The 25,442-nt window shown below is 46.2% G+C and overlaps 1 protein-coding gene across 1 annotated transcript in view; it reads left to right on the plus strand.

Moving 5' to 3' along the window:
* The window catches only part of Vps13d (vacuolar protein sorting 13 homolog D), a 250,567-nt gene that overhangs the window by 184,443 nt on the left and 40,682 nt on the right, over positions 1-25,442 (plus strand). The window contains exons 65-66 of the mRNA XM_008849943.3: positions 17,265-17,397; positions 21,087-21,282. Coding sequence (XP_008848165.2) covers positions 17,265-17,397; positions 21,087-21,282 — 329 coding nt within the window. The remainder of the gene's footprint in view (positions 1-17,264; positions 17,398-21,086; positions 21,283-25,442) is intronic.

A 25,442-nucleotide genomic window follows, 5' to 3' on the forward strand; every position in this document is an offset into this window, starting at 1 on the left:
TTAGGTTCAAACAGTTGTGTCTTTTGTGTCACTCTGAGTGCTTGTTAGCACCACACATGTCAGTTCCAACATCAGGATAAAAACATGGTCTCTCCCCATTGTGTGTATGTCAAGTGTTTAAGAAGGGAAATACCCCGATTCAGCTCTCCCCCATTGTGCTTTGCCGTGGTGCTCATTGGCTCCCCTTCGTACTGTACTTCTGCCACCTCTAGGGAGTCTGGGGCACTATCCGAGATTGAGAGCTCCCAGGTAAGGGGTTCTTGGACCCACTGTGAGGCCGCAGCTGCCTAAGATTCTTTGGGTGTCTGGGTGGTGGAATCACTGCGCCATCCAGCTCTGCGCTCTCTGCCTGGTCTCCACCTTTGCCTTGGCTCTGGGTGGCTCTGCTGTTCTTTTGGTCTGGGATGCTGCTTACCCAGGAGAGTTGCTCAGCAGTCTCTTGCGAATAGTTGCTCAAAACACATGTTCCTGGTTTTTCCAGTCAGGTCTGACTGTGGGGATTGAGGGACTGGGTTTAGGTCTCGATGCATGGCTTGCTCACTTCCCACAGTTCTGCCCTCCAGGAATAGCTAGGAGGGGTGCTGGCCACAGAAGGTGCAGTAGCTTGAGTGAGGAGGGAGGAAGGTGGAAGAAGGCACGCTTGGGATCAGAGAGACGGAGCTGTATTTTTTTAAGTCTGAGATGAAGAGGCTGAAAAGGAAGTACTTCAACAGCTAGAGCTGACCCAGGAGAGCGTCTTCCAAGAGCATAGACAGGCCTGTAGGTAGGAGAGGCGGCTGGACTCTTCAGAGTAGATTGGGTTTTCTTAGTGAAGTAGAATCTGGTTTAAATGAAGTGGGGGTGTGGTGAGGTACTAAAGCTGAAGAGGAATGCAGAGCCCATCCTTTACAGCAGCCGTGTCCCAGGCTGGTCGGGGGGCTGAAATGACCCCCATGGGCCCTGTCCTAGCGTCCGACTCTGAGCTTTTTAGCACTGCATGCGCAGGTCTGATGAGATCCTAAAGAAAAAGGAATTTAAGCACAGGGCCAAGCAACAGTCAGACACCTAGGATCATAAAACCACGCAATGGTAGTGTAGATGGAGCAGCTGACCTGTGGCCACAGTTGAGAAGTCAGGGATCCATAGGGAGCCTGCTGAAGGAAGGGACAGAGAGGTAGCTGACGGGGTGTGGCTCTGAAGTTAACTGCCTGCCTCCTACTGGATAGCCTGTCTTGAATAGCAGGTTTTTCCTCTTTTATATATACATATATATATATTTATCATTTTATGTGTATGAGTGTATTGCCTCCATGTATGTGAGCACACCTGTGTCGTGCAATGCTGCAGAGGTCAGAGGAGGGCTTTGGATTGCCCTGGAACTGGAGTTAAGGATGGTTCGTAGCCACCATGTGGGTGCTGGGAATCAAACCTGGGTCCTCTGTAAGAGCAGTCAGTGAGCTTAACCACTGAGCCATCTTTCCAGCCCCAGGTTTTCTCTTTAAAGCTAGCTGAATGTCTTTCATCTGCTCTCTACTCAAGTGACTAGCAGTCCTGTGCAAGAAGCGATTGGTCGTCTGAAGATGAAGCCTGCAAAGAAGGAGTTAATTGTCATTTAAGACTTTGATACTTCCCAGATTTGTTTATTTTTGTGTGGTGGTACTGAGGATAGCACCCAGGGACCTCTGAATTTATTCTTAATTTAATAAGCCATGCCCTTACGTATTTTAAACCAGATCTCTAAATTCACACTATCTAGTACAAATGTATTGTGAGCCACATAATTTGCTCATTGTATTAGCCTAGCACGAAAAGCAGGTGAAATGACTTGGGTGTTTCTGTTTCACCTGTTGTATTCACATTATTTCAGTATGTAATCAGTAAAGTAAAAACAATAAAGACATTTTACGTTCTGCTTTTACCATCTTGAAGTCTAGTGCATATTTTATCCAAGCACATTTTAAGTGCTCAGTGGCCACCTGTGGTGAGATCAACGTACTGGACAGCAGAGCTATAAGCCAAGAGATAAAACGAAAGTTACACAGCAGACTTACACTGGATATTTAAATAGAGGAGTTTCAAGTCTTTGCATAACTTAGTTATCGGAAGCTTAGTTATAAGCTATTATATCATTCCACCGTTTGTGCGTGTGGGTGTGGGTATGTGTGTGTGGGTTTGTGGGTGTGTGTGTGGGTGTCCATGCACATGTGCGTGCATGCATATGAATGACAGAGGTCAGCTTTGAGTAGCATTCCTCAGGCTCCGCCCACATTGTATTTTGGGATCGAGCTTCCCCTGGGACCTGAGCTCGCCAGTTTGGCTAGACTGGCCAGGAGCTCCAGGGATCCACCAGCCTCCGCCTCCCCAGTGGTAGGATTGATTACAAGCACTTTTCACATGGGTTCTGGGGGGCAACGCAGGTCCTCATGCTTGTGAGGCAAGCACTTTGCTGGCTGTGTCATCCCCCTCATCCCTCCATCACTTTTTGCTCAATGTCTCTCCCTTTTGCCAAATTGTTTGCCTCTAACACTCCCGCTGCTTTTTACGGAGGAGAGAGGCATTGAAGGGGGGAAGAGGGTTACAGGCTTTGCTGTGTCCTATTGTTGCAGCAAGGACACTGTTTCCGACTCCTCAGACAATGATTACAGGGTTTTAGACACAAAACCAAATAGCTCATGCTCTCTGGTGCCATATTTCCACTTAGAGTGCAGGATGTCTTTCCCACAGCTTTCCTAGAGTGTCCTGTGCCTATCTGCACGCCTTTTAGACATTCTGAATATTCTTTGCTCTTTTAGCAGTTGTGCTGCTGCTTTTTATCGCCTCAATCCTCAATCAAATAAGTGGCTTATGACTAAATAAAGAAAAAGAAAATTTTTAGAATAAATTGTTATTTTTTATAAGTAGCAAGTTATTCTCTTTTCTCTAGGTTGTTTTCTTTCTCTATTCTTTTCCTGCCTGCCTGGCAAAATTCAGAACTGAAACATTCTCTCTATTATGTTTTGTTTATGGTGAGTTTTTTTCTTTTTTTGGTCTTTTTGAGACCAGGGTCTCTGTAGCCCCAGCTGGCCTGGAACTCACTTTGTAGACCAGGCTGGCCTTGAACTCGCAGAAATCTGACTGCCTCTGCCTCCTGAGTGCTGGGACTAAAGGTGCACGCCACCATGCCCGGCATGGTGATTTTTTTTTTTTTAATAGTCAGAGTTTTTATGATTTGATTTAAACATGAACTCTACATTCAGTGGCACACTTAGTGAACAGACCAACACCATTTTCAGCTGTGGGACAGGTAGTAAGTTGGTATGGTATGATCTCTTTACAGTGTAGAGACCAGTAAGCTGAGGCTGCAACCTAGCATACACGCTAGCAACGGGACACATCAGTGCTTTACTGCCTGCGCCTCACTTCGCTTCAGCCCTGTGGGCTGAGCCTTTCTTTTCCACACAGTTATGTTTCACCTGGCAGTGTATTTCTGGGTTTTGTGTGCTTTTAATTTACAATAAAAATCAATTGAAACAACTGTCCTGTTCAGGGATGAGCACTGTGGCCTCTTGTTCTCTGCACATTGGTCAGTTGTGGGTCTCTGTTAATCACTCTCTGCTGTGTAAGGAATCTTCTCTGTGAGAGTTGAGAGATGCATCCATCCTATGTGTAGAGGTTGCACTGAAGATATGTTGCTTAGAGTTAAGCACCTCACAAACATTATTCTCTGCATTTGACACAGTTCTAGGACTCTCTGATAGTCTCCATCTGTTGCAAAAAGAGCTTCTTTGATGAGGCTTGAAAGGTACACTTGTTTGTAACTATAAGGATGCATATTTAGAATAAAGTAAGAAAAACCTCTGCCTCCCAAGGCTCACAGATCATTGTGGAAGAGAAGGCGGAAAGATTGTAAGAGCCAGAGGGATGGATGACCACAAGGAGACAGACTCTTCCAGACAGCTGGTCAGCTACTCATGCAAGCTCTCAGCAATAGGAGCAGCATGCACAAGTCCAGTGCAAGCTCAAACCAGACAAAAATCCTAGCATAGACATGGAGATGTGGATAAGAAATACCAGCCTGGGGCTCGAGAGATGGCTCAGTGGTTAAGAGCACTGGCTACTCTTTCAGAGGACCCAGGTTGAATTCCTAGCACCCACATAGAGGATAATAACTCCAGTTCTAGGGGATTCAGTGCCCTCTTCTGACCTCTGCAAACATTGAAAAATATGGGTACATGTGCGCACATGCAGGCAATATACTCATATACATAAAATAAAATAATAAAAATTAAAAGAAATCCAACCTAAGGAACTTTTGGCAATTGATGGCTGCTGGGAGGGGGAGAGACAGTGTCTTAAGGGATGGGACCCTTTGTGGGCCCAGTGGATAGAGCTACACTGAAGGACATTTGAGGACACAAATCAAACTCTATAGGCAATATGTGTATGTGTGTGTATATATATAGACACATAAGAGAGTGCATTAAACTCAGAGGGGGGCAATGGGGGAGGAGGGACAGGAAGGGGATCCAAATACCATCAAGCTGTATTTTAAGAAAAATCAAATTAAAAAATTAAATTATTGAATATGTGGGATGTTTCTTTTTGAGACAGGGTCTTTCCAGGTCCTGAATATGCTCTTTCACAACCTCTGTTTTCACTTGTCATTTTCAGATTTGCACACACCGACATATGTAGCTATAGTTCATTCATCTTCACTGCTATTTAATATGTCATTGTAAAAATGTGTCACAACTTATCCGTTTCATTGTTAAACATGTAGACTCTTCCAGAGTTTGGCTGGAGTGAACTGGTATGTGACATTCTCGTGTGTATTTCCTGGAGCACATAAACAGTGCTGTGTCTACTATAGGAGGGCAGAGTGACTTGGTGTTGCATGCCTACTGTTATGTCTCCACTCCTGGTTTCCCATCTGTTTCACCGTTCATCCTTTGAAGGTCAGGGGTCTCCTTTCCCCCTTTGATTGCTTTTCAGATTTATTTATTCTTTGTCTTTAGTTTTGAATAATAATATGCCTGGATCTGGTCTTTCTGCCTGGGGCTTATACGACTTCTTAAATTTGCAGCTTGACTTTTTTGACACCTTTGGAACATTCTTGGCAAAGTACTGCCTGTGCACCACCCTTCTCTGTCTCTTCCCTCGGTGTCTGCAGTAGGACAGAAGTCAGACCTTGGGCGCAGCCTGTGTGGCCCTTGTGCTCCTTTCTGATTTTATCCCTTGGTCTTCTTCCTTCCTGCTCTGACCTGGATATTTCCTGCTGTCTCACTTCCCGGTTTTCTGGTAAAGTTTTCCGTCTCCTTAGACATTTTTAGAAGATATTAATCACGGTACATTGGTGAGTGAGCCTGTTTTCTCCTTAGTTTTCAGGCACTTAGACCTATTTCTATGCATATTTGGTACGTTTTTACTGAATGTTGGGTTTTGCGTAAGAAGTGAATTGCCAGTCCTGACCGATGTTTTCTCCGAGAGAAGGTTTAATGTTTGTCGTCTGTATTGTCACTTTTCTGTTGCTGTGGTAGAAGCACCGTGACCAAGGGAACTTATGAAAGGAAGAGTTTATTTTTAAGTAGTTTTTAAAATTTATTATTATTTTATGTGTATGAGTGTATTGCCTGCATGTATGTGAGTGCACCTGTGTCATGCAATGCCATGGAGGTCAGAAGAGGACTTCCGATTCCCCTGGAACCGGAGTGAAGGACGGTTCATAGCCACCATGTGGGGCTGGGAATCAAACCTTGGTCCTCTGTAAGAGCAGTTAGTGCTCTTAACTGCTGAGCCATCTCTCCAGCCTCAGGAAGAGTTTATTTAGCTTATGGTTCCAGGGGAATTAGAGTGCATCATGGCGGAGAGGCATGGTGGCACAGGTGGCTGGAGTAGGAGCAGAAGCTAAGTGCTCACATCTTCAAACAGGCACAGGAAACAGAGTGGGACTGGAGATCCAGCAAGGCTTAAGAACTCTCTAAGCCCACCCCCAGTGACATGCTTCCTCCAGCATGGCCACACCTTCTAAGACCTCCCGAAAGAGCACCATCAAGTGGGGACAAAGTTCTCAAATACTTGGAGCCTATGGGAGCCTATGGAGGACATTCTCTTTCAAACCACCATATTGTCCCTTCTGCCATTGGATGCCCATACTTTGATTCCCACCTGTGCATGCTTCCCCTGCAGAGCTGTTTTCAGAGTTTTCCTTGGCAGTGTGAAATAGTGACAGCAAAACTTTCCCAGAGGGACTTGTGTTTCAACAGAGAACAAAGCCTGATGCCTGAAGGGAAGCCTCCCAAGGAAGGATTCTTTTTGGGAAAGCGGACAGTAGAAGGGTGGGATGGGGATGGAGCTCTCGGGTTGAGACTGTTTACCTCACTCCTGCAGTCCTGAGGGAGGCCTCAAGAACCTTAGTCCTATAGAATCACCTGTCAAGGCAGGAAAGTGGGTGAGTTCTTACGAACAAGGATTAGTTGTCTCTCTTCTAAGAAGCACACTGAGCCAGAGCCCCCGGCTTCCTGTCTTTCAGACACTGGAGGCTTTCTTTGAAAGCAGAATACCTAGGCCCATTAGTTACCTCTGGAAAGGTGCTGTTGGAGTAACTGGGTTGTGGCCCTTCCCCCTTCCATTAACCTGGAAATGGCTTTCAAACACCAGACTGGTCAGAAATAAAGGGGATGCCACTGTCTTTTTGAGTCAACTTGGAGGTTTAGAGGGTGGAGACGTGAATGCCTGCAGGAAGGCTGCGGGTACTCTGACATTGCTGGCATAGCCAGAGCTTTCGACAAGCTGTTAGGAAGTTTCTAAGCTGCAAGGGTTGTGTCTTGTTTGTTTGTTTTGATTTTTGTTTTGGTTTTTTTGGGGGGCGGGGTTCTTTTTGAAACAGGATCTCCTTGTAGCCCCAGCTGTCCTGGAACTCACTATGTAGACTAGGCTGGCCTCGAACTCACAAAGATCTGCCTGCCTCTGCCTCCCAAGTGCTGGGATTAGAGGCATGCACCCCCAACACCTGGTACAAGTTTATTAATTCAGCTCATCTGAAGGTGGAAACATTTTATAAAGAACCTTCTTTGGGGACTGGAGAGGTGGCTCAGCGGTTAAGAACACTGACTGTTCTTGCAGAAGACCCAGGTTCGAATTCCAGCACCCACATGGCAGCTAACAACTGTCCGTAACTCCAGTTCCAGGGACTCTGACAGTCTCTTCTGTTTTCTGTGGGCAGTGCACGACACGGGTGCACTTACCTACATGCAGGCAATACATGCATACACGTACAATAAAATAAAATATTTTAAAAAAAGAAAGAACCTTCTTTGGGCCTTTCATTTGAACCTGGGATCAAGCCAGTCTGAGGAGAAATAGAGAGTGCTTAATTCAAGCCTGAGCTACCTCCCCTTCCAATCCTACCTCCTAGAGGACGAACTAAACTCCTCTGTATTCCAAGGTGCTAAAGGCAGTAATTTCCCAGACACTGCCTGCAAGTGAGCATCGGCACTGTGCATCCAAATGCAGGCTCTGGCCACTCAACCTCAAACAAGTTGTTTTGTTAAAAACTGCTTTTCCAGGGAATAATACGTTACTCTTAATGGGTCAAGGGTGCTGCTGCGAAGATGAGAGAACTTGCAGGGCTGGGAAAGAGGAAGGAAGCCTACCTGGGTTAACCTTGTGATTCTTTTTTTTTTTTTTAATTTAATAGCCACATGATTAGAAGAAGCATTTCATTACAGCTTTGACATATTCAGTAACACACTCCAAAGCAAGGAAACATCTCTTTCAAAAGTGGCTGTAAATTTTTAGGTTCACAGTTGAAATAATAGTGATTCTTTTTTTTTTTTTTAAGCCCCAGAATTCTGTTGGGTTCTGCCTGTTCCAGCCCTTCTGTCTTCTCCCCTCATGTTTGTGTCTACATAGGTCAGCTCCTGGTACATAAAATCAGAACAATAGCTTCTTTCTGGGGTTAGATTTGCTTGACCAGACCAGACCTGACCAGCTCTGACCAAGCAAATACTGTAGCTTTGGCTCTCCACATCCTGCGGGAAGCCCTTCTCCATCAAAAGCCGGGGCAGAAGAGCAGGCACCTTGTCCACCGTCGGGGCTCTTGCAGTTGCTGGTCTCTTAGCTTCCATGTACCCTCCCAGTTTCAGTGGTCCATGTGGTCTGGGATGGTGCAGTGTCACGCTCAGGATGGACTTTGCCATGCTTCCTATGTCCCTGGGGCTTGTTTCAGGTTGTGAAAATAGTTTTGGGGAAAAGTGGTTCCTGGGATGCAGGGCCAAGGGTGAGGACTGGGTGATGAGATGAAGAGGGAGCCTGAGTCAGAGGTATGGGTCAGCAGGGGAAGATGGAGCCTGAGTCCTCCACCTTGTCCTCCACTGTTTTCAGAAACGGTATCATTTGTATGCTTGTTGGCTCCTTCCTCAGCTTCACTTCTTGAAGAGGAAAGGTGTGCGCTCGTGTCTCTCTCACTGTGCTATTCGGGAAGGGACCTTCCTGGTTGTCGTACCCATGGTCTTCTCAGTTCCATCTGTAAAGTGGGGATGGTCACAGCTGTATTCCATGGGCTCTTGTGAGGACTGAGACAGCCAAAGGGTTTTACAGGTGCAGTCGGCAGAGCAGCACCTGCTACTGGCCAGTCTCGGTGGCCTGCGTGTGTATTTCAAAGGGTGAGCTGTGGTCTTCAGCACTGGGTGTTTTCCCTCTCCTCTTCTGCCTCTGACTTCATTCATCTGAAGAACCTGTGGGAGAAGATCGCTACCAAATGCCTAGAACCTACCTGGGTTTTGCAGCTCGAAGTTTGCTGCTGCTGCCTGGCTTTGAGATGGTTCTTCATGACCTCACTCCTCCTTTCTTCCCGAGGTTTTGGCATTGGATTGGCATTCCGAGATACACAGTGCTTCCCAAGGGAGAGTCCTGCTGTGTCAGGAGAGATGAACTTGTGCTTCTTTCCTATTGAGGAATGCCCCCTCTCTGGATTTCTGTACTTTGAGATTTTAGTCGATTTATAAGTGACATGTTTGTCTTTCCTTTTTTCAGAATGGGCACAAGGTGATTCCCATACTTCAGGGTGAGACTTGCAGATTCAGTGGTGGTGGTGGGGTGCATTAGGAGAAAGAAAGGGGTCTGCTAAGATGATTTAGTGGGTAAAAATGTTTACTGTATAAACCTGATGACCTGAGTTTGGTTCCTAGACCCTGTGTAAGAGGTGGAAGGAGAGAAATGACTCCACAGAGTAGTCTTCTGACCTCCACACATCTGCTGTGCGTGCATGCACACACATACACATACACACACACACACCCCAATAGTAATAAAGTTAATTTTTAAAAAACGCACTGGGCTTGGTGGCACATGCCTTTAATCCCAGCAGAAGAAGGCAGAGGTAGGAGGATCCCTGTGAGTTCAAGACCAGCCTGGTCTACATAGTGAGTTCCAGGCTAGCTGGGGCTACAGGGAGACCCTGTCTCAAAAAGACCAAAAAATTAATAGAATAAAATAAAATAAAAATAAAAAGGAGGAGGATGTGCAGTAGTTACCCTTTGAGTTGACATGGCTTTGAGTCTCACTTGAGTGCTTTTCTAGCTAAGGTCTCACTGGGTAACTACAGGGTGGTGTCCTCTGTCCCAAGGTTGAAGGCCATGTTTCTCAGTTCACCCAACCAATCCTAGTGGCAGAGGTGGCCCTGGGACTTCTTTTCAATGTCCATGTGCCTCTGAAGAGTTGCACTGATTCACCGTCTTAGGTGGGCAGCATAGTGTGACCAGCACAGAGGGAATTTTTCTCCTACTCTGGCATGCTACTCAGGCTGAGCCTTTGGTACCTGCTGCGAGCCTTGTTAGGAATGCACAGCTGTGGGGCCACCTTCAGCTCTCCTCTGTGCCTATCACAGGATTCTCAGTGGGGGATGGGGGGTGGTGGGGGTGACATCTTCAACACAGCCACCATCCATCTGCCAGGAAAACCTCCCTGCAGTAAGTGTAGCCAATGAAAGGCCAAGTTCTATGAACAACTACACTGAAAGTGGCACCTTGTGCCATTGAGGCAGCTCAGCGGGTAAAGGCACCTGCTGTCAAGTCTGGCGGCCTGAGTTGGATCCTCAGGACCCACAAGGCGGAAGGAGGAAACCAATTACTGCAAGTTGTCTTCTGACCTCCACACACACACGGTAGCACACAAGCATGCACACACCCCTCATGCAGTAAATATATTTAAGTAAAAATGAAAAGGGGCACCTTGCCTGCGTAATTCTTATACTCAATGTGGAAAATAACCCAGGACTGGACTGACTGTCATCTGTTGCTGAAAGTCTGTCTCCCTGAGGCTGCCTCTGTTCTGTGCTTTAGGCCTTATAGCAAACTTTTCCAAAGCTTTTTAAAGAAAAAGCCAAATCCTATTATGGAAGTGCTTCAAACCACTCTGAGCTTCCGGATTAATCTGAAACAACATCTGAGTTCATAACTGGGTCACAGTTGCAGAACAGCAGAGACTTGCCAGTTCAGCTGGCGTGTGCCTCAGGCCAGTCACGACCCCAGCACAGGCTCCAGGCTGGACCTTGTTGCATGCCTTTAGACCTTGTGCTCTGAGATAATTCGGGTGGCTGTGGATAACTTTGTTTCTTACTGAAAAGGAGTGACTGTGGCCTGATAAGTGTTTGTCCATGAAATGGCAGAAATAGCAACACAGGACATGGCTGAGTGCAGGAGGGCCTCGGGGTTCCAGAGAACAGGGAAAGCGAGGTCACTGACTTGGAGGTGCCGCTGAAGTAGTGTGTCAGGCTGGCTTTCAAATGTCTTTATTCAGGACTCCCTGCCTGGAGTCTACACCCTAAGGACTATATAGACTCCATGGCCAAGTAGACCTGGAGAAGCCTGCTCTGCTTCACAAAATCTGGGGTCTAAAAATGCCCCCTTTTCACCAAACCCCAACTTGTTCCTTGCCTTTTAAAAAAAAAAAATGTTCATCCCCACTTCCCCCACCCCTTACCCCTTTGGCCAAGTGAAGACTAGCTGCCTCTTATCAGTGAAAGATAGTTACCAATTTGGGGGTGGGGGCATAATTTTCTTTAATTCTGTTCACAAGTATTGCAAAAAAAAATTCTTCAATGTAAAGTTAACACTCACAGAATAATTTTCTGAATGCTTTCTTCTCCAAGTTGTTTATTTATTTTGGTTGTGCCTGATGCTGGGGATTAAACCTAGACTGTTGTACCACAGAGCTACAGTCTCAGCCCTGGAATAATTTTTTATTTTGACTGTTAGTGATACTGAAAAGAAGGAAATGTTTAAGACCTTAGTTTTGAAGTGACATGGGTCTCACCTGAATTGAAGGAAGTTTTCCTGCTATCTAACACTAGCAAAGTTGAAAATTACTCCGAAGTTTAAAGTTCCAAACTACTTCTGAGAAATTTGTTAAAATGGACGGCCAGACACCGGACCCCATATTCTGCTTTAATTGCCTCCTGAACCCCTGAAGCAAACCTCTAGATTAGAAAATGTCTTCATCCTGCAGATGGATGCGTTGAGATGCAGGCAAGCTAGGTGGCTCTCGCCGTGATGGGCCGTCTGTGACAGGCAGACTCCCCTGCTCTGCTCCTGCATTCTGGCCTCCAGCGTAGTGGGACCACACAAAGCGCCCTCCACCTGCAGGCACAGCATGCAGATGTGAGTTCTCTGTGTGTTTGGCAGTGCTGGTAGCTGACTCACAACTATACTGCCTTGCTCTTGGATGAAAATAGAACCTCTCCCTCATGCTGTAGAGTCCTGTCATCCTTTTCCTGTGAAATGTGGTCACCACCTGTCCTGGTGACAGGGAAGATACTGTCACGGGCAGTTTGCCTTGGCAAGGCAAAGATATTAAAGAGAAACTTTCCATTAGGTAAATAACTGTGAAAGGAAACCTTCGAGAATGGGGAGAAACTAAACCCTGAGCTCCTGTTACACTGGCCGAATACCTTTGGCACCCCATGTTTGCTGAGTATCGTAAAAGGTCAGGAAAACTGACAGAACAGAGGGACACAGTGTGAATATTTTCCCTTGCACCATTCCAACGTCTACTTAAATTTCTGTTTTATGAAATGAACCGTTCAGAGCCAGGCCCCAAGCCCAGGCTAGCTCACAGTGTCTCTGTGTGTATGGACAATGGGATTATTTTTGGAAGATACAGTGTTGATGCACAGTGTGTATTAGCTGTTCAGGAGAGCTGGCATCTTAAAGTACTTCTGAGGGTTTTACCCCTTTACTGAAAATACTGCTTTATAGAAGTTAATCACTTTGGACTCTGGCCAGAATTCACAAGCGTGGCAAGTGCTGAAGCCTCAGCTAAAGCAGGGAAGTGGCTGGAAGTGTACCAGCAGGGCTCCGAAGGACATTCTGTTCCTGGCCCCTTTCATGTTAGCTAGGCTGACGTTCACTTGAAGCTTTAAGTATTTTCATAAATTTGAACTTGCAACAAAATAAGCTAGCTCAGCTTAACTCTGCAAATCCCCTTCTGGTGTGGAGGTAGTGATTATAACCAGCAGAGTGACAGCTCTTCCACAGAGTACCTCCCAGATGCCAAAGTTTTTAGGCCCATCTGCAGACAGTATGCACCCAACTGGAGGAAGCTGCCAGATGCCTGGTGGAACCCATTGCTCCCATGTTGCAGTTCAGACAACTCAGTACTGTTTTACAGAGTGGCCTTTCTGTGTCCACTCAGTGGTAAGTACAGCACACATGATACACAATCCTTACAGCATCCTCCAAAGTGATGCTTTTTGGGGGGGCTAAAAGTTAAGGCCCTCCTCTGCTGTCTCTCGGCTATTACGTGTCACAGTTAGAGTTTGAACTCCGGTGTGGTTGTGTTTCTGTTAAGCTACCAACACCCCTCTTGACTGAGGTCTTAATGGCAGAACCCACTTCTGATTGTTCATCGTACCCTCTAGGCGGCCACAGTGAGTCCCATGGTGTTGACTGCCACGTAGCCAAGTTGAACTTGCTGTACCTTGAGGACTTTGAGCCTTTCCACTGGTGCCTCTGGGAGTCACTCTCCTTTGAATACTCTGAATGTCACCCTCCAGGGCTCATATGTCAACACAGTGGGTCAGGGGGTGAAGAGATAATGTCCTGGGTCAGATCACTCCAGCCATGATAATGTAATTCTTGTGGGTGTCTCCACCCTGTTCTGATCTCTTTCAAAGCTGAGGACATGCTGAGGTAATGCTTCCCAGCCTCAGAGAAGATAAAGCCCTGGGCACCTCGATGGGTGATCCAGGAACCCCTCCCTCTACAGCCTACATGCGCTCACACTGTCTGTGAGGGAGAAGCAGTGATGGGTATGTTTTAGCTGCTCCCTGGGGTGGGAATGAGAGGTGGATTTAAGGTAACCATGTTCCAGGGTGAAAGGAAGCAACTGCGTTGACCACTGTGTTCATCTTCTGTCTAGCTTTGGTTCAAAAATGTTCCTGTAAAATGGTGGGAGCTGATTAATCTCCCATCAGTCCATGTTTGGGTTAGATCACAGATTTCAGGATCTGCCCGTTTTCCGCTCTCAGTGCTGCTTTCTGCTGGGCATAGTGCCACATGCCTGCAATCCCAGCACTTGGGACTCCTGATCCTCCCACCTCATGTCCTAAGTGCTGGGACCTTATTCCCAAACCAGACCAAAAAGCTGCTTTCAAAGAGGGAAGACTTAATAGTATTAGCCTGTTAGGATTTCTATACTTAAGTGACAAAGACTGGCTAGCACAAGTAGTTTATAGGCAGAGAAATAAGAACAGTACATTCAGTTGGGTGAGGCATGTGGCATGTAGCCAGATGGAATGGTACATGCCTACAGTCTGGGGCAACATAGTGAGACCCTGTATCAAAACAAAACAAAAATGAGTCATCAAAGAAGAATTTAGAAGGGAGAGTGACTTTTCTTGGGTCACCCTTGGGTCTCTTGGGTCAACATGGAGCCTAAGTATAGAGAGCACTTGGGAAGCTGCAGCAGAACCAGATGGCTGTGACACTTGGTGCAGGCTCCCTCATGAGCCTTGATTCACAAGGCTTGACTAGCTTCACTGAGGGGAGTCGGCAGGAGTCATGTTGGGCTCTCTTCCTGCATGATTCTCCATGTTCTCTTAGGGGGAGAAAAGTGAGTGTCTTTGTCCTGGTCAGCAGCCAGAAGTAGGTACAGGGACCTTCGTGTAAGCTCTCTTCCCAGGACTTCTCTCTTCTTGAGTTGAGCAAGACCCTGAAGGCAGCCTGGGTGCTCCCAGGCCTCCTGCAGACACGCCCTACTGACATGCTCCACGTGACTGTGACTTCACCACCCCTGGGGCCTTGGCACATGGGTGTTTTTGTCCAGACCATGAGTGAAGACCTCTGTCAACGTACATGATTCCAGAACACAGCAGGAATTCATTGACCTTTTCCCAAACAAGGGCTGCATTTCTTCCTGTCTGGGTTCCTGAGTGCTGGCATCCTATGCTATGGGTCCTGGGTGCAGGCTGATTCATGTAGGTAGTTGCTATTATTGCACTCAGGTTGGCAGCTCTGGGAGAATAGGACTAAGGCTGATGTCCTTATCTCAGCAGTGCCTAAATCCATGCGGGGCCCAGGGCCAGCGCTTTATAAAGATATTCGGCCTTGGGTCATAGATATCTAACATCAGAGCTGGAGAAGATTTTGGAAATCATGCAACCTGGCACTCTAAACTCATACATGCTCCCACTCTAAAAATTCATTCTGGGGGGCTTATGCTTATCTGCTGTGAAGAGTGGGTTTTTTAACGTTAAGCCCTAGTGCAATTGGCCACAGTTCTAAACCTTTGAAAGGATGTTTCTCCTTGGATTAGTAGCTAAGAACAGTAAGAATGCTAACTGGATACCAGACCCCAAGCTCTATTGCTGATCCTTCCAACCCCAAGATAAAAAGTCGGTACTGTCGCCACTCCCCAGGGCAGAGGGAGGCTTAGGGGTGGGGTGGGTTGCCTTGCTCAGAGCCACAAAGCTCCCACAGAGTTCAAGAGCAGCCTGGCATTTAGCTTAGGCAGATGTTTAGGTCCATGGCTCTCAGTACTGTGGCGGCTCTCAGGTAGGCTGACTGCAGTTCCATGTTTAGTGATGTCACATAGTGCCTCACATTGTCCTAGAAGAACTGTAAAATAAATTCCCATTAACTATATTCTGTTGGTAACCATAGGGTGGTGGAAAAGGTTCGGCAGAAAAAGCAAACAGTGATGGAGAAACAGCTTCCAGGAAGCTCCGTGATCATGCCCTAGGTCGCATAAGTGTCTGAGTCGCGTGAAAGGATTGAGTGTTCCCATAGCTGGCACCAGGAGCCACTCCTACACATAGCATTGCTGTTTCTTCCTCTGTGTCCAGAACTCACCTGTCACTCAGGTCAAAAAACCTCGGAACTGATGTTTTCCTGGGAAGATCTGATCTGTGTTATGCATACCCAGCAGCCTTCCCTCCCCCAAGTCAGAATGAAAAGAGCCCCCAGATGGCTACCCGGTGTCCTGTGTCCTGCAGGCTGCCCGGTGTCCTGTGTCCTGCAGGCTGCCCGGTGTCCTGGGTCCTGTAGGCTGCCCGGTGTCCTGGGTCCTCCAGGCTGCCCAGTGTCCAGGTCAGGCAGGCTGTTTGTCTCCAGTCTTTCTATTGAACTTTATATCTAAATAACATTCCTGTGAGTTTTCTGAAAGGTTAGTCCTGGGTCATTGGCACGTAAACCACTTGTTTTGGTAGATCCTTCCTGAGAAGGTTAATTATATATTTGATACCCTTCTCTTTTTATGCCTGAATGATGATGATAAGTGCCGTGTGGTATATTAACTGTCACGTTAAACCTTTTCAAATTGTCTGGTGACAAAACAGGATTTTATGTCCTTTTTATCCAACTTTGATGGATGAGACAGCTTCTTTGGTTAAAGTATGCCAGGGTAAATAAAATCCTTCTCTGATTTGTGGGGGAGGGTGGGTTTGCACTTGAAGTCATGGGTTCAAGTCCACTGTTAATCTTTTTACCACTCCCTTCTCTTTTGATAAATGGGGCTGGGCACCTGACTGGCACTTGGTAATCATTGAATGAGTGAAAGAAGACATAGCTTCAGGGAGGTTGATTTCTCCTTTTTTATTGTTTATATCAAATGCAGTGCTTTGTGTCTGCTAGGAAAGCACTCCCACCTCTGAACTGTACCCTTAGCTGCCTCTCCACAGACTTTGATACCAAACCCTAGAGCAATAGTCTGACTTACTTCCTGTTTTGAGGCCAACTGATTCTTTGAACAGTGTTGTGTCCTTACTACCAAAGAATCGCAAATTTTACTTTATTGCTTCTCTCCCCAAGGCCATTTTGTTACAACTGTAACCTAATTTGTGTGTGTGTGTATTTTGTATGCTGTGTGTGTGTGTGTGTGTGTGTGTGTGTGTGTGTGTGTGTGTGTGTGTGTATATATATATTGTGTATGTCTACGTGTATGTGCCCATACATGCATGCAGAGGCCAGAGGACGTGGTATCCTGCTCTGTCATGCACCACCTTATTCCTTCAAACAGGTGCTCTCATTGAACCTAGAGATAGGCTGGCAGTCAGCAAACCCTGCTAATCCTGCTGTCTCTGCCCCCTGGCCTCAGCACTGGGGTTATAGGCTTATGCTAGGCACTGCCCAGTGTTTTACATGGGTGCTAGGGATCTGAACTCAGTCCTCATGCTTGCACTACAAGCATTTTTATCTGCTAAGCCATCTCCCTAGCCTCTACATCTTTAACTTCTTGGTAAATTTTCAGGGACATAGGTGGAGTAGCTCTTATCTGCTCTGTACTTGGGCACAGAAGTCTTTCAGATTTCTGGGGTTTCCAGCTTTGGAAATATTTCCATTTGTATAATGAGATCTTGTGGGGAGAAGACCCAAGGGTACACATCATTCACTGGGCTTCATATGCACCTCACACCCGTGGCCTGAGGGTGACTTCATACAGGTTTGCTGCACCAGCATTTTGACTGCAACCCCTCACATGGGGTCAGATGTGGAATTTTTCACCTGTGGTAGTATATCAGCACTCAGAAAGTTTTAGATTCAGAACGTTTTAGGTGTAAATTTTTTGGATTCAGGATGCTCATCCAATATTATGGAAGGTAAATGCCATGAGGGAGTTTGTATAGTGACTTTGCATTCTTGTTGAGAGCCCCTCTGCTGGGGCAGACAGTATATGTAATTCAGTTACTCCTCTGTATTCACTATTTACTGACTGCTAGCTAGGAGCAAGGCATGCTATTTATTTAAGACAATTAAAATAGTAAAAGTAATGCTGAGGCTTTAGGGTTCCTTTTTGTTTCCTCTCCATTTCAGTTTGCTGGGACATTATCAGATGGCTTGGGGAAGACGATGGACAACCGGCACCAGTCAGAGCGGGAGTACATCAGGTATCATGCAGCCACGAGCGGAGAGCACCTTGTGGCCGGCATCCACGGCCTGGCTCATGGTAAGTCATTTGAAGTTGGCCTGAGGAAGACTACCCCTCCTGCCATGGTCCTTCACACCCTTTGCATCCATTGGGGTACCAGGAGGAAAGGGAAAGCTGGGAGTAGTGGCGTCCTGGCCCAGGTCCTGGTGTACTTGCTGCTGCCACTTTCTTTGATCCTCCTTGCAGTGGGAAAGTGACGACTGGTGGGCAGCCTTGTTCCTTCTCGGGTGGCAGTGCATAGTGCAGCTCTTTTCTGTTCTTTGCTCCTATTCCCGAGGTACATCAGGTGTTAATCCACCAAACCTCCTTCTTGAATCTGGAGCTGCTGCTTTGAGAGGCTGCCTTGCCTTCCGATGTTCAGGGGTAAAGTGCTTGCCATGCAAACGTAGGGACCTGAGTTCAATCCCCAGCACCCACATCAAAAGCCAGGTATGGTGGTCCCTGCTGAGGCAGAGATAGGCAGATCCCTGAGAATTGCTGGCCAGCCAGACTAGCAGAATCAGGGAAACTCAGGTCCTAGTGAGAGACCAACTCTTTTTTTTTTTTTTTTTTTTTTTTTTTTTTTTTTTCTTACATAGCCCAGGCTGACCTCATAGCCTTGAACTTGTGATTCTCCTGTAATCACACCCAGTTTTGCAGTTCTTGGAGTCAAACTCAGGGCATTCTAGGCTAGTACTCTACCTACTATTGTTTTGTACAGAGTACCGCATCCCCAGCCTCACTTTTTTTTGGTAGCCAAAACTGGCCTTGAACTGCAGATTCTCTGCCTCTACCCCCTCTACAGGAGTGCATGCACACCAATGTGTGTCTGTGTTCTTTCTCTCTCCTCTCTTGCTCTCTCCCTTCCTCCCTCTTCCTATCTCTTTTTTAGATTGGCCTTGAACTCACAGAGATCCGCCTGCCTCTGCCTCCCGAGTGCTGGGATTAAAGGTGTGCGCCACCACGCCTGGCTTAGCAACCTACTATTAAAAACAATAGCAGCAGCAGTAAAAAGCAAGGTGGATGGCTTCTAGGAGCAATACCTGACCCCCGTACATATGACCTGCATTCTGCTTGTCACTCATTCCTTCCAGAGAGACTGAAATGTGAAAGTGGCTGCAGAGCTAAGGCCTTGATTAATTACAAGGCGGTGCCAGCTAACGTGTCATCTCTGACTTCTGGTATTTCAGTTCTCACCCATTTGCCTCTTTACTGCATTTTTTTCAGAAACTTCTAAGTGTGGCATTCAGAGTCTTTGGAAATACCATGCCAGCAAATTCTTTACCAGTGTCCCCTAACCTTTTGGCCCTTCAGCCACACAGAGCCAGGTGCTGCTCCCCAGACCTGTGCCAAATCCTTCTTCCCTCAGTCCTTTTGCCCCCCTCCACCTTTGCGACCTCTTAAGTTCCAACTCAGATGACATTTGCGAGCTCCAGTGCCCAAGTTGGAGTTAATGATAGCACACCTATGGCAGTCTCAATTGGTCATGGGCCAGTGTGTGTGGCTTGCTGTCAGGTAGACTGGATCCAGGAAAGCATAAGGCCATTTCAGATCTCCTGGCTCATAGCTCTTCCTTAAGTGATGGTTAGCAAGTTGAACTATTTGACCCAGATCCTAGGAATCCTGTGATGCTATGGCAGTCATCCAGACTGACCACTCATGATTACCTGCATTTGAAAGAATATAGGGGCATAGAGATAACAAAAATCATATTTGTTACATGCTTAACAGGCAGTGTGTATTATAGTGGGGAGATTCGGATGAAAATGCCTTTGCTTTCCCGAGGCTGCTCCACTACAAAGGGAGACTCCCAGGTGAGCATTAGGCTCTGCGAATGTAAAGTTTGGATGATTTAATCTATTTCTAGATTTTCCCTAAAAGTTGAGTTTGGGGTAATCCTTTGGGATCAAGTATTTACTCATTCTTTATTAACTGTAACAATAATATAGTAACTACTAGAGGGCTGTTTTAATCAAAATTAAATACTTTGCTATCAGTAATTGCCACCCTCTCTCCAGAGAGAAGTGGCTGGCCTCATTTTCTTAGATGAACACAACCATATGCTAAGAATAGGGGTGTTTTATTCAAAGTTGCAAAATCATCTCCAATCAAGGATCCTTCTGATGATGTGCACACCCACTCCAGAACCAGTTAGGCCAATCTAAGCCCAGAACCAGTGGCTCACCCCATCCAAAGAGGTGGTATCCCTTTCAGGAAGAAAAGACTCTTACATGGTAAGAAGCAGAACCCGTTCAGTCTTAGTTTAAAATGGAAGTCCTGGGGTAGGCACAATGGCTCAGTGGGTAAAGATACTTGCTGCCCCTGACAATCTCAGTTCTATTACTAGGCCCCACGTGGTGGAAGAAGAGAACATATGCTTACAAGCTGTGCTCTGACCACATACGTGCTGTGGCAGCTCATGTGCATGCACACACAGATAACTAAATGTCATAACAATAATAAAAAAGACTGAAGTCGTCCTTGCCCTGGATGCATCAAAGTGCATCTCTCAGGTCCTAGTCATTCTGCCTGGAACACTGTTCAAAAGGTCAGGACACAGATACTGCCTCCCTAGAGCAAATGAAATGAAAGAAATGGTGTGATTTGTTAGTACAGTCTCGCCCAACGAATCTCCTTTCCCAATTTGTCTCACTAGAGCTGAAGCGTGCAGAGAGCTTCCTCACACCCCTACTGTTAGAGGGTAAACATCCTGTGAGTGTCCCTGGCCCAAGTCCTGGAAGTGTTCCCTGGACAGGGCCTGCCTCTTCCCTGCAGTGCTTGTGACCTTCATGGCCTTTGCCGACTTGTAACCATTTCTGGGTTTCTTTCAGCCATCGCTGTTAGCCTTCAAACTGTTTGAATGCCTTCTTTGACTTAAGTCTTTTGAGTTGACCCTCCAAGGGTCCTGTTTAGCCTTGGCAGCTATTGAGGAGCCTTCATGAAGGCTCTAGGACCTACTAGAATGGCCTCAGCAAAGCATGCAGTGTTGCACAGTTGCACAGCCATGCTACACATTTGGTGGCATTGGCTGGTCTCACAGTATCTGTGGGAAACTGAAAACATGTATTTAGCCATCTCTCTGCCTTCTATGTTTCAAAGGATCTTCAAACGTTTCCCACAGACCCTGTTTTTCTAGTTTTCTGTTGCTTTCACTCATTCTCTGCATCTTTCTCCATTGCCCATGTGCTACCAAAAATCTGGAATTGAGGGGAAAAAAAATGGCCACTGTTAACTTCCCAGCCTTTTCTTTGATTGATTGACTGATTGATTGCTTTTGGGTTTTTGAGGCAGGGTCTCATTTATCCCAGGCTGGCCTTGAACTCATTATGTTACTGAAAATGACCTTGAATTTCTTATCCTTTTGTCTCTGCCTCCAGAGTGCTAAAATTATAAGCATGTGCCACACTATACCCGTTTTTATGCAGTGCTAGAGAATCAAACCCAGGACTAAAGCGCTCTATCCACTGAACTCTGAATATATTCCCAGCCCGTTCTGTTGCTGCTGCTGTTGTTTTTATTTAACCAGAACACACTTTCCTTCTAACTCACAATCTGTCACACCATCCATTGATTCAAGACAAGTCCACTGGGCTCCCGTCTGTGGCCTATCTAGAGAGAAACAGACTGCCTTTAGGGTATTGTTGCGGGCTCAGAGCTGAGGGGCTTGACTTGAAGCACTTTCAGTTTTGTTCTTGGCCAGGTGGCTGTAACCCTTATTTTTTCACTAGGTATCATTGGTGGATTGACCAGTGTTATAACCTCAACAGTAGAAGGTGTGAAGACAGAAGGGGGTGTCAGCGGCTTCATATCTGGCCTTGGCAAAGGACTTGTTGGTACTGTGACCAAGCCAGTGGCAGGTGCACTGGATTTTGCATCCGAAACAGCCCAGGCGGTGAGAGACACAGCTACACTCAGTGGTCCCAGGTCAGTGATCATGTGGTAAGGGGTCTTCAGTTTTGAGCCCAGGCCTGAGGCTCCTCTAATCCACAGTGATGTGTTTAATGATATGCTTTCTACCTTAGTTATATGCTGTATGATATGAATACATATAGTAGAAATGCTTGACCCGCCTAGTACAAAGATAATGAGAACCAGAAACAACACAACCTCTCAGCATGAAGGACTGATAGGACACACTACAGTCTCAGTTCTTGGGAGGTAAAGGCAAAGGACCAGGAGTTTAAGGACATAGACAGTTCACGGTTAGCCTGGGCCACACAAAACTGTCTCACACTCCTACCCCCACCCCCACAAGATGGCATGGATTTATCCATAAATAGGTAAAGTAATATTATGTTTGATTTTTTTTGTTTGTTTTGTTTGTTAGAGAGGTCAAAAATAGGATTGTATCATTATGAACTTCCCAAACTAACTGTACCTGCTAAGCCTGTCAGTTTACTGCTAACTGTCTTCACTCTTAGACCCAATGTAGATCTAGAATCCATGCAGTTGTGGTTCACCATGTGGATTGTTCCTTCTTAGTCTTCCTTCTAGTCAAAAATGCCAGCCAGTCCTCCAAGCTCATGATGAGAAGCTGTCCCTGCTCCCATAAGCAAGTTTGTGGCTCTGCTGTGGGATGCTGTCTTGTCCTGACACCAGCTAGGACTAGAAATCAGAGAATGCCCAAGCAGCTCCAAATCCCACAGAACCTAGCCACTTAAACTTAGGTATTTGATTAATGGCCTGTTTTTAGCCTTCCTTCTCCAAAGAGACCAGTTGAGGCTACTTATCAAAAAAGGGTGTGATAAGGGCTGCTGTTCTGAGCTGGGCTGGATTCCACTAAGTCCAGAGGGAGTTCACTGCTGCCTTGGTGGTTGGGTGAAGTAGTGTGCCTGTTAGAAGGCTAGGCTAGGTCATGCCCACACTCTGTTGCTCCCTCAATATGACTCAAATGAAGTCAGCCCCAATTAAAATGAATCCCTTTGTCACCAGAGAACCTCACCAGTGACACGTTGCTGCAGTGGGAAGTACTTAAGATTATAGACCTGGACTGTGCAGTGTGTTCTGCCAGAATATCTTCCATCTGGAAGCAGCTGCTCTAAAAGGAGGGGGGTGGTGAGGGGTGAGGGCTGTGGAGTTTACTTTAGTTAAGCTACATTCTATTCTCAGATACAAAGCTGAAACAGCCCTGGAGTATGTTTCGAGGCATGCATGCCATAGTGAGGAGGGGTGGGCAGTAGAGAGACCTCCAGAAAATTTCCAATCAGGTTTTTATTTCTGTTCAAAGCCCGAGAAGTCCACCTCAAACAGCAAGGCCTAACAGAGTATAAGGACAAATGCAGACCCCTAAAGAATTCCCCAAGAACTATTCTTATTTTTAAAACCCCAAAATGAAATTGGTCTATTTGCTCAAAAAGATTTAAGTAGGGGATGGAGACATGACTCACGGGTTAAAAGTGAGTACCACTCTTGCAGAGGACCAGAGTTGGTTCCCAGCACCCATGTTTGGTGACTCACAACCACCTCTAACTCCAGCTTCAGAAAACCCAGTGCCCTCTTCTGGCCTCCATGAGCCTTGCACTCACATGTGCATGGGAACCCCCCACACGCACCCACCTAGACATACACATATAATTTAAAAATAAAAATAAATCTTAAATAAAAAGTTATTCTATGCTTTAAAGGTTAATGGTGTTGACTAGAAAGAAATCGTTTGAACTTTTGTGTGCTGCCACTTTGGAATCCTCCATGAGGTTTTGTATCCTTTCCAGGAGCATAAGTCATGGCACCATGGTAGCTGCAGGAATAGAAATATTCTTGTCATTTTTACTAGTTGATCAGCATTTCCACAGAAAGTTTGATTTAGTGTCATCTAGTCATTCATCCATTTCTAGTCAGTAAATGATTGAAATTTCCTGTGAACTCTAAGCTGGGGATATAGCAGGAAATAAGACTGTCCCAAACTGAGGATTAAATCAGGGCAGCAGACTTCAAACAGCCATATAAAGGCCAGGTGTGGTGGCACACAGCCTTAATCCCAGCACTCGGGAGGCAGAGGGAGGTGGATTCTACCAACCTGGTCTGCAAGAGAGTTCCAGGTCAACCAAGGCTACAAGGAGACTCTGTCTCCAAAAATAATAATAATAATAATAATTATATATATATGTGTGTATACATACATATATATATATATATAAATCATTAATTGCAAAATGATGCTAGATGGCCCCAGAAGGTACAGTGATGGGTCTGATCAGAGGTCATGGGAGCAGGAGGATAACCAGCCTGGGGCCTGAGGAGTCAAGATGTGTTATTCTTCTGGAGATGGAAGCTGAAGTGCAAGTGAGATTGACCAGGCAAAGAGAAGAGGGAATCCTTTCCAGATACAAAGGAACCACCCAGAGCAGACCACTTGTAATGAACTCACTGAGCCGCAGGCGCTGCCCCAGGCCTCTCCCTGACCTGTCCCACTCATCTTTGAGCTTTATGGGCAGGTGGTTCAGAAAGTCTTGGGGGTCTATCCATAGCCATACAGCTGGCTGGAAATGGTAAAGCCAGGCTCAGGCATCCTACCTCCTGACCCCAGCCCAGCCTCCCACCTCAACACTTACTTTAGAAACAAGCCGCAGAGCTCAGTGAAGAGTGTGTGGGCCTGTGGACATCAGCCACTCACAGGAGGGGTTATCTAGCTTCTGCTTGTCTCTCAGCTCCTGTGGGGCCCATGAGTGGGAACACCATGCAGCCATGCCCACTGTGGATCAATCACAGTGTCCTTTGTTGCACTGAAAAGGTGGGATAGAATCTTCTGAAGGGCCAGGCAGTAGCCCTTTCACCGGTCTCCCTTTGTGTGTTTGTCCAGGTCCAGGTTATTAATGAGAAGCCATATGTTAAAGAGAGGAGAGCACTTGACCCAGAAAACAGTTGATCAGAGTCCCAACCCCTTTACTTACTATCCCTGTGCTTTTGGTCAGATCTCTAGCCTGTCTATACCTCAGCTTTTTTCAACTGTAAATGAGAGATTAGATATACCTGTTAATTGTACAAAGTATTGCTCTGAACTCACTGAGCATGTTTGGTTTGACCTGAACCTTTAAGGAATTTCCAGAGAGCAAAACTGAATTCTACCTCTCAAGGGTTTAAAGCCCAACCAGAGTTATTTTAATGTACAAGCTATGAAGAGCTACAGAAAGACTGGGCAGTATTGTGTTCAGGTCATGTTAAAGGAACACAGAGCTCCCTGCAGGTGGAGAAATGTGTCCTTGTCTCCAGGGTTGCTCCGATGACACCAAGTTCTCTCTGGAACATACTGACTCTACCCAGGATAAATGATCCCAGCTTCTTGGAAGTGAGCTATAACCATCTCCAACCATCCTGGTTGATTGAACAAGATCCAAGGGTGTTACTCAGGGTTTTTCCCTGCTGTTTAGACAACAGAGACTAACAAATGGTTTGAAGGGATTAGAAGTGAGATTCTGACCGAGGACTGACCTGAGCCCAGGGACCACGCCAGGAATAGAACCCAAGAGTCCAAGAGTTCTGCCTCTGAGTCTGCACTTGGAAGAGATTTTCTGTTTCCTTTGCCATATTTCATCTAAGCAAAGGCTTAGATCTTAGCATCTATGTTTTAAATGACCCAACTTTTGACCAGATGATAGCAAAATAAGCTATAAAACTGTGAAAGAATACTCCTTCCAGTAATCCATCTGAGTTGTAGTCTTACAGGAAACACTGGCTTCTTTTTGTGTTTATTTGAACACAGTCATATTTATAGGGAACCCGCCTCCTTATATTCTTTCAGATTAAAATACTTCCAAGTAAGTTCCTCTCCTTGTCAGAGTGTGTGGGCATTCCAGACAGACAGCTACCCAACTTCTTCCAATGTTTCCATGCAATCGAATAGTCCTTAGGAGGACAGGTAGGGGTGGAGAAAAGAGTGGAGGACAGCAGAGCCTCTGGCCCGGGCATCCATGTCTCTGACTAGCATCCCCCACTACATTTGTTAACTGTGTCGTATATGTGGTTTGGAACCAAAACAGGAAGCTTTTTCCAAGACAGTGTTCTGCTGGCTCAGGTTGCGTCTTCTAGTCTACATGTATTAAGCCATATTTGTCTGTTCCCAAGTAAAGTTTATGAAAATGGCAGCA

Source organism: Nannospalax galili, unplaced genomic scaffold (assembly GCF_000622305.1).
Source record: "Nannospalax galili isolate Female #2095 unplaced genomic scaffold, S.galili_v1.0 scaffold1225, whole genome shotgun sequence".
NCBI classification, from domain to species: Eukaryota; Metazoa; Chordata; class Mammalia; order Rodentia; family Spalacidae; genus Nannospalax; species Nannospalax galili.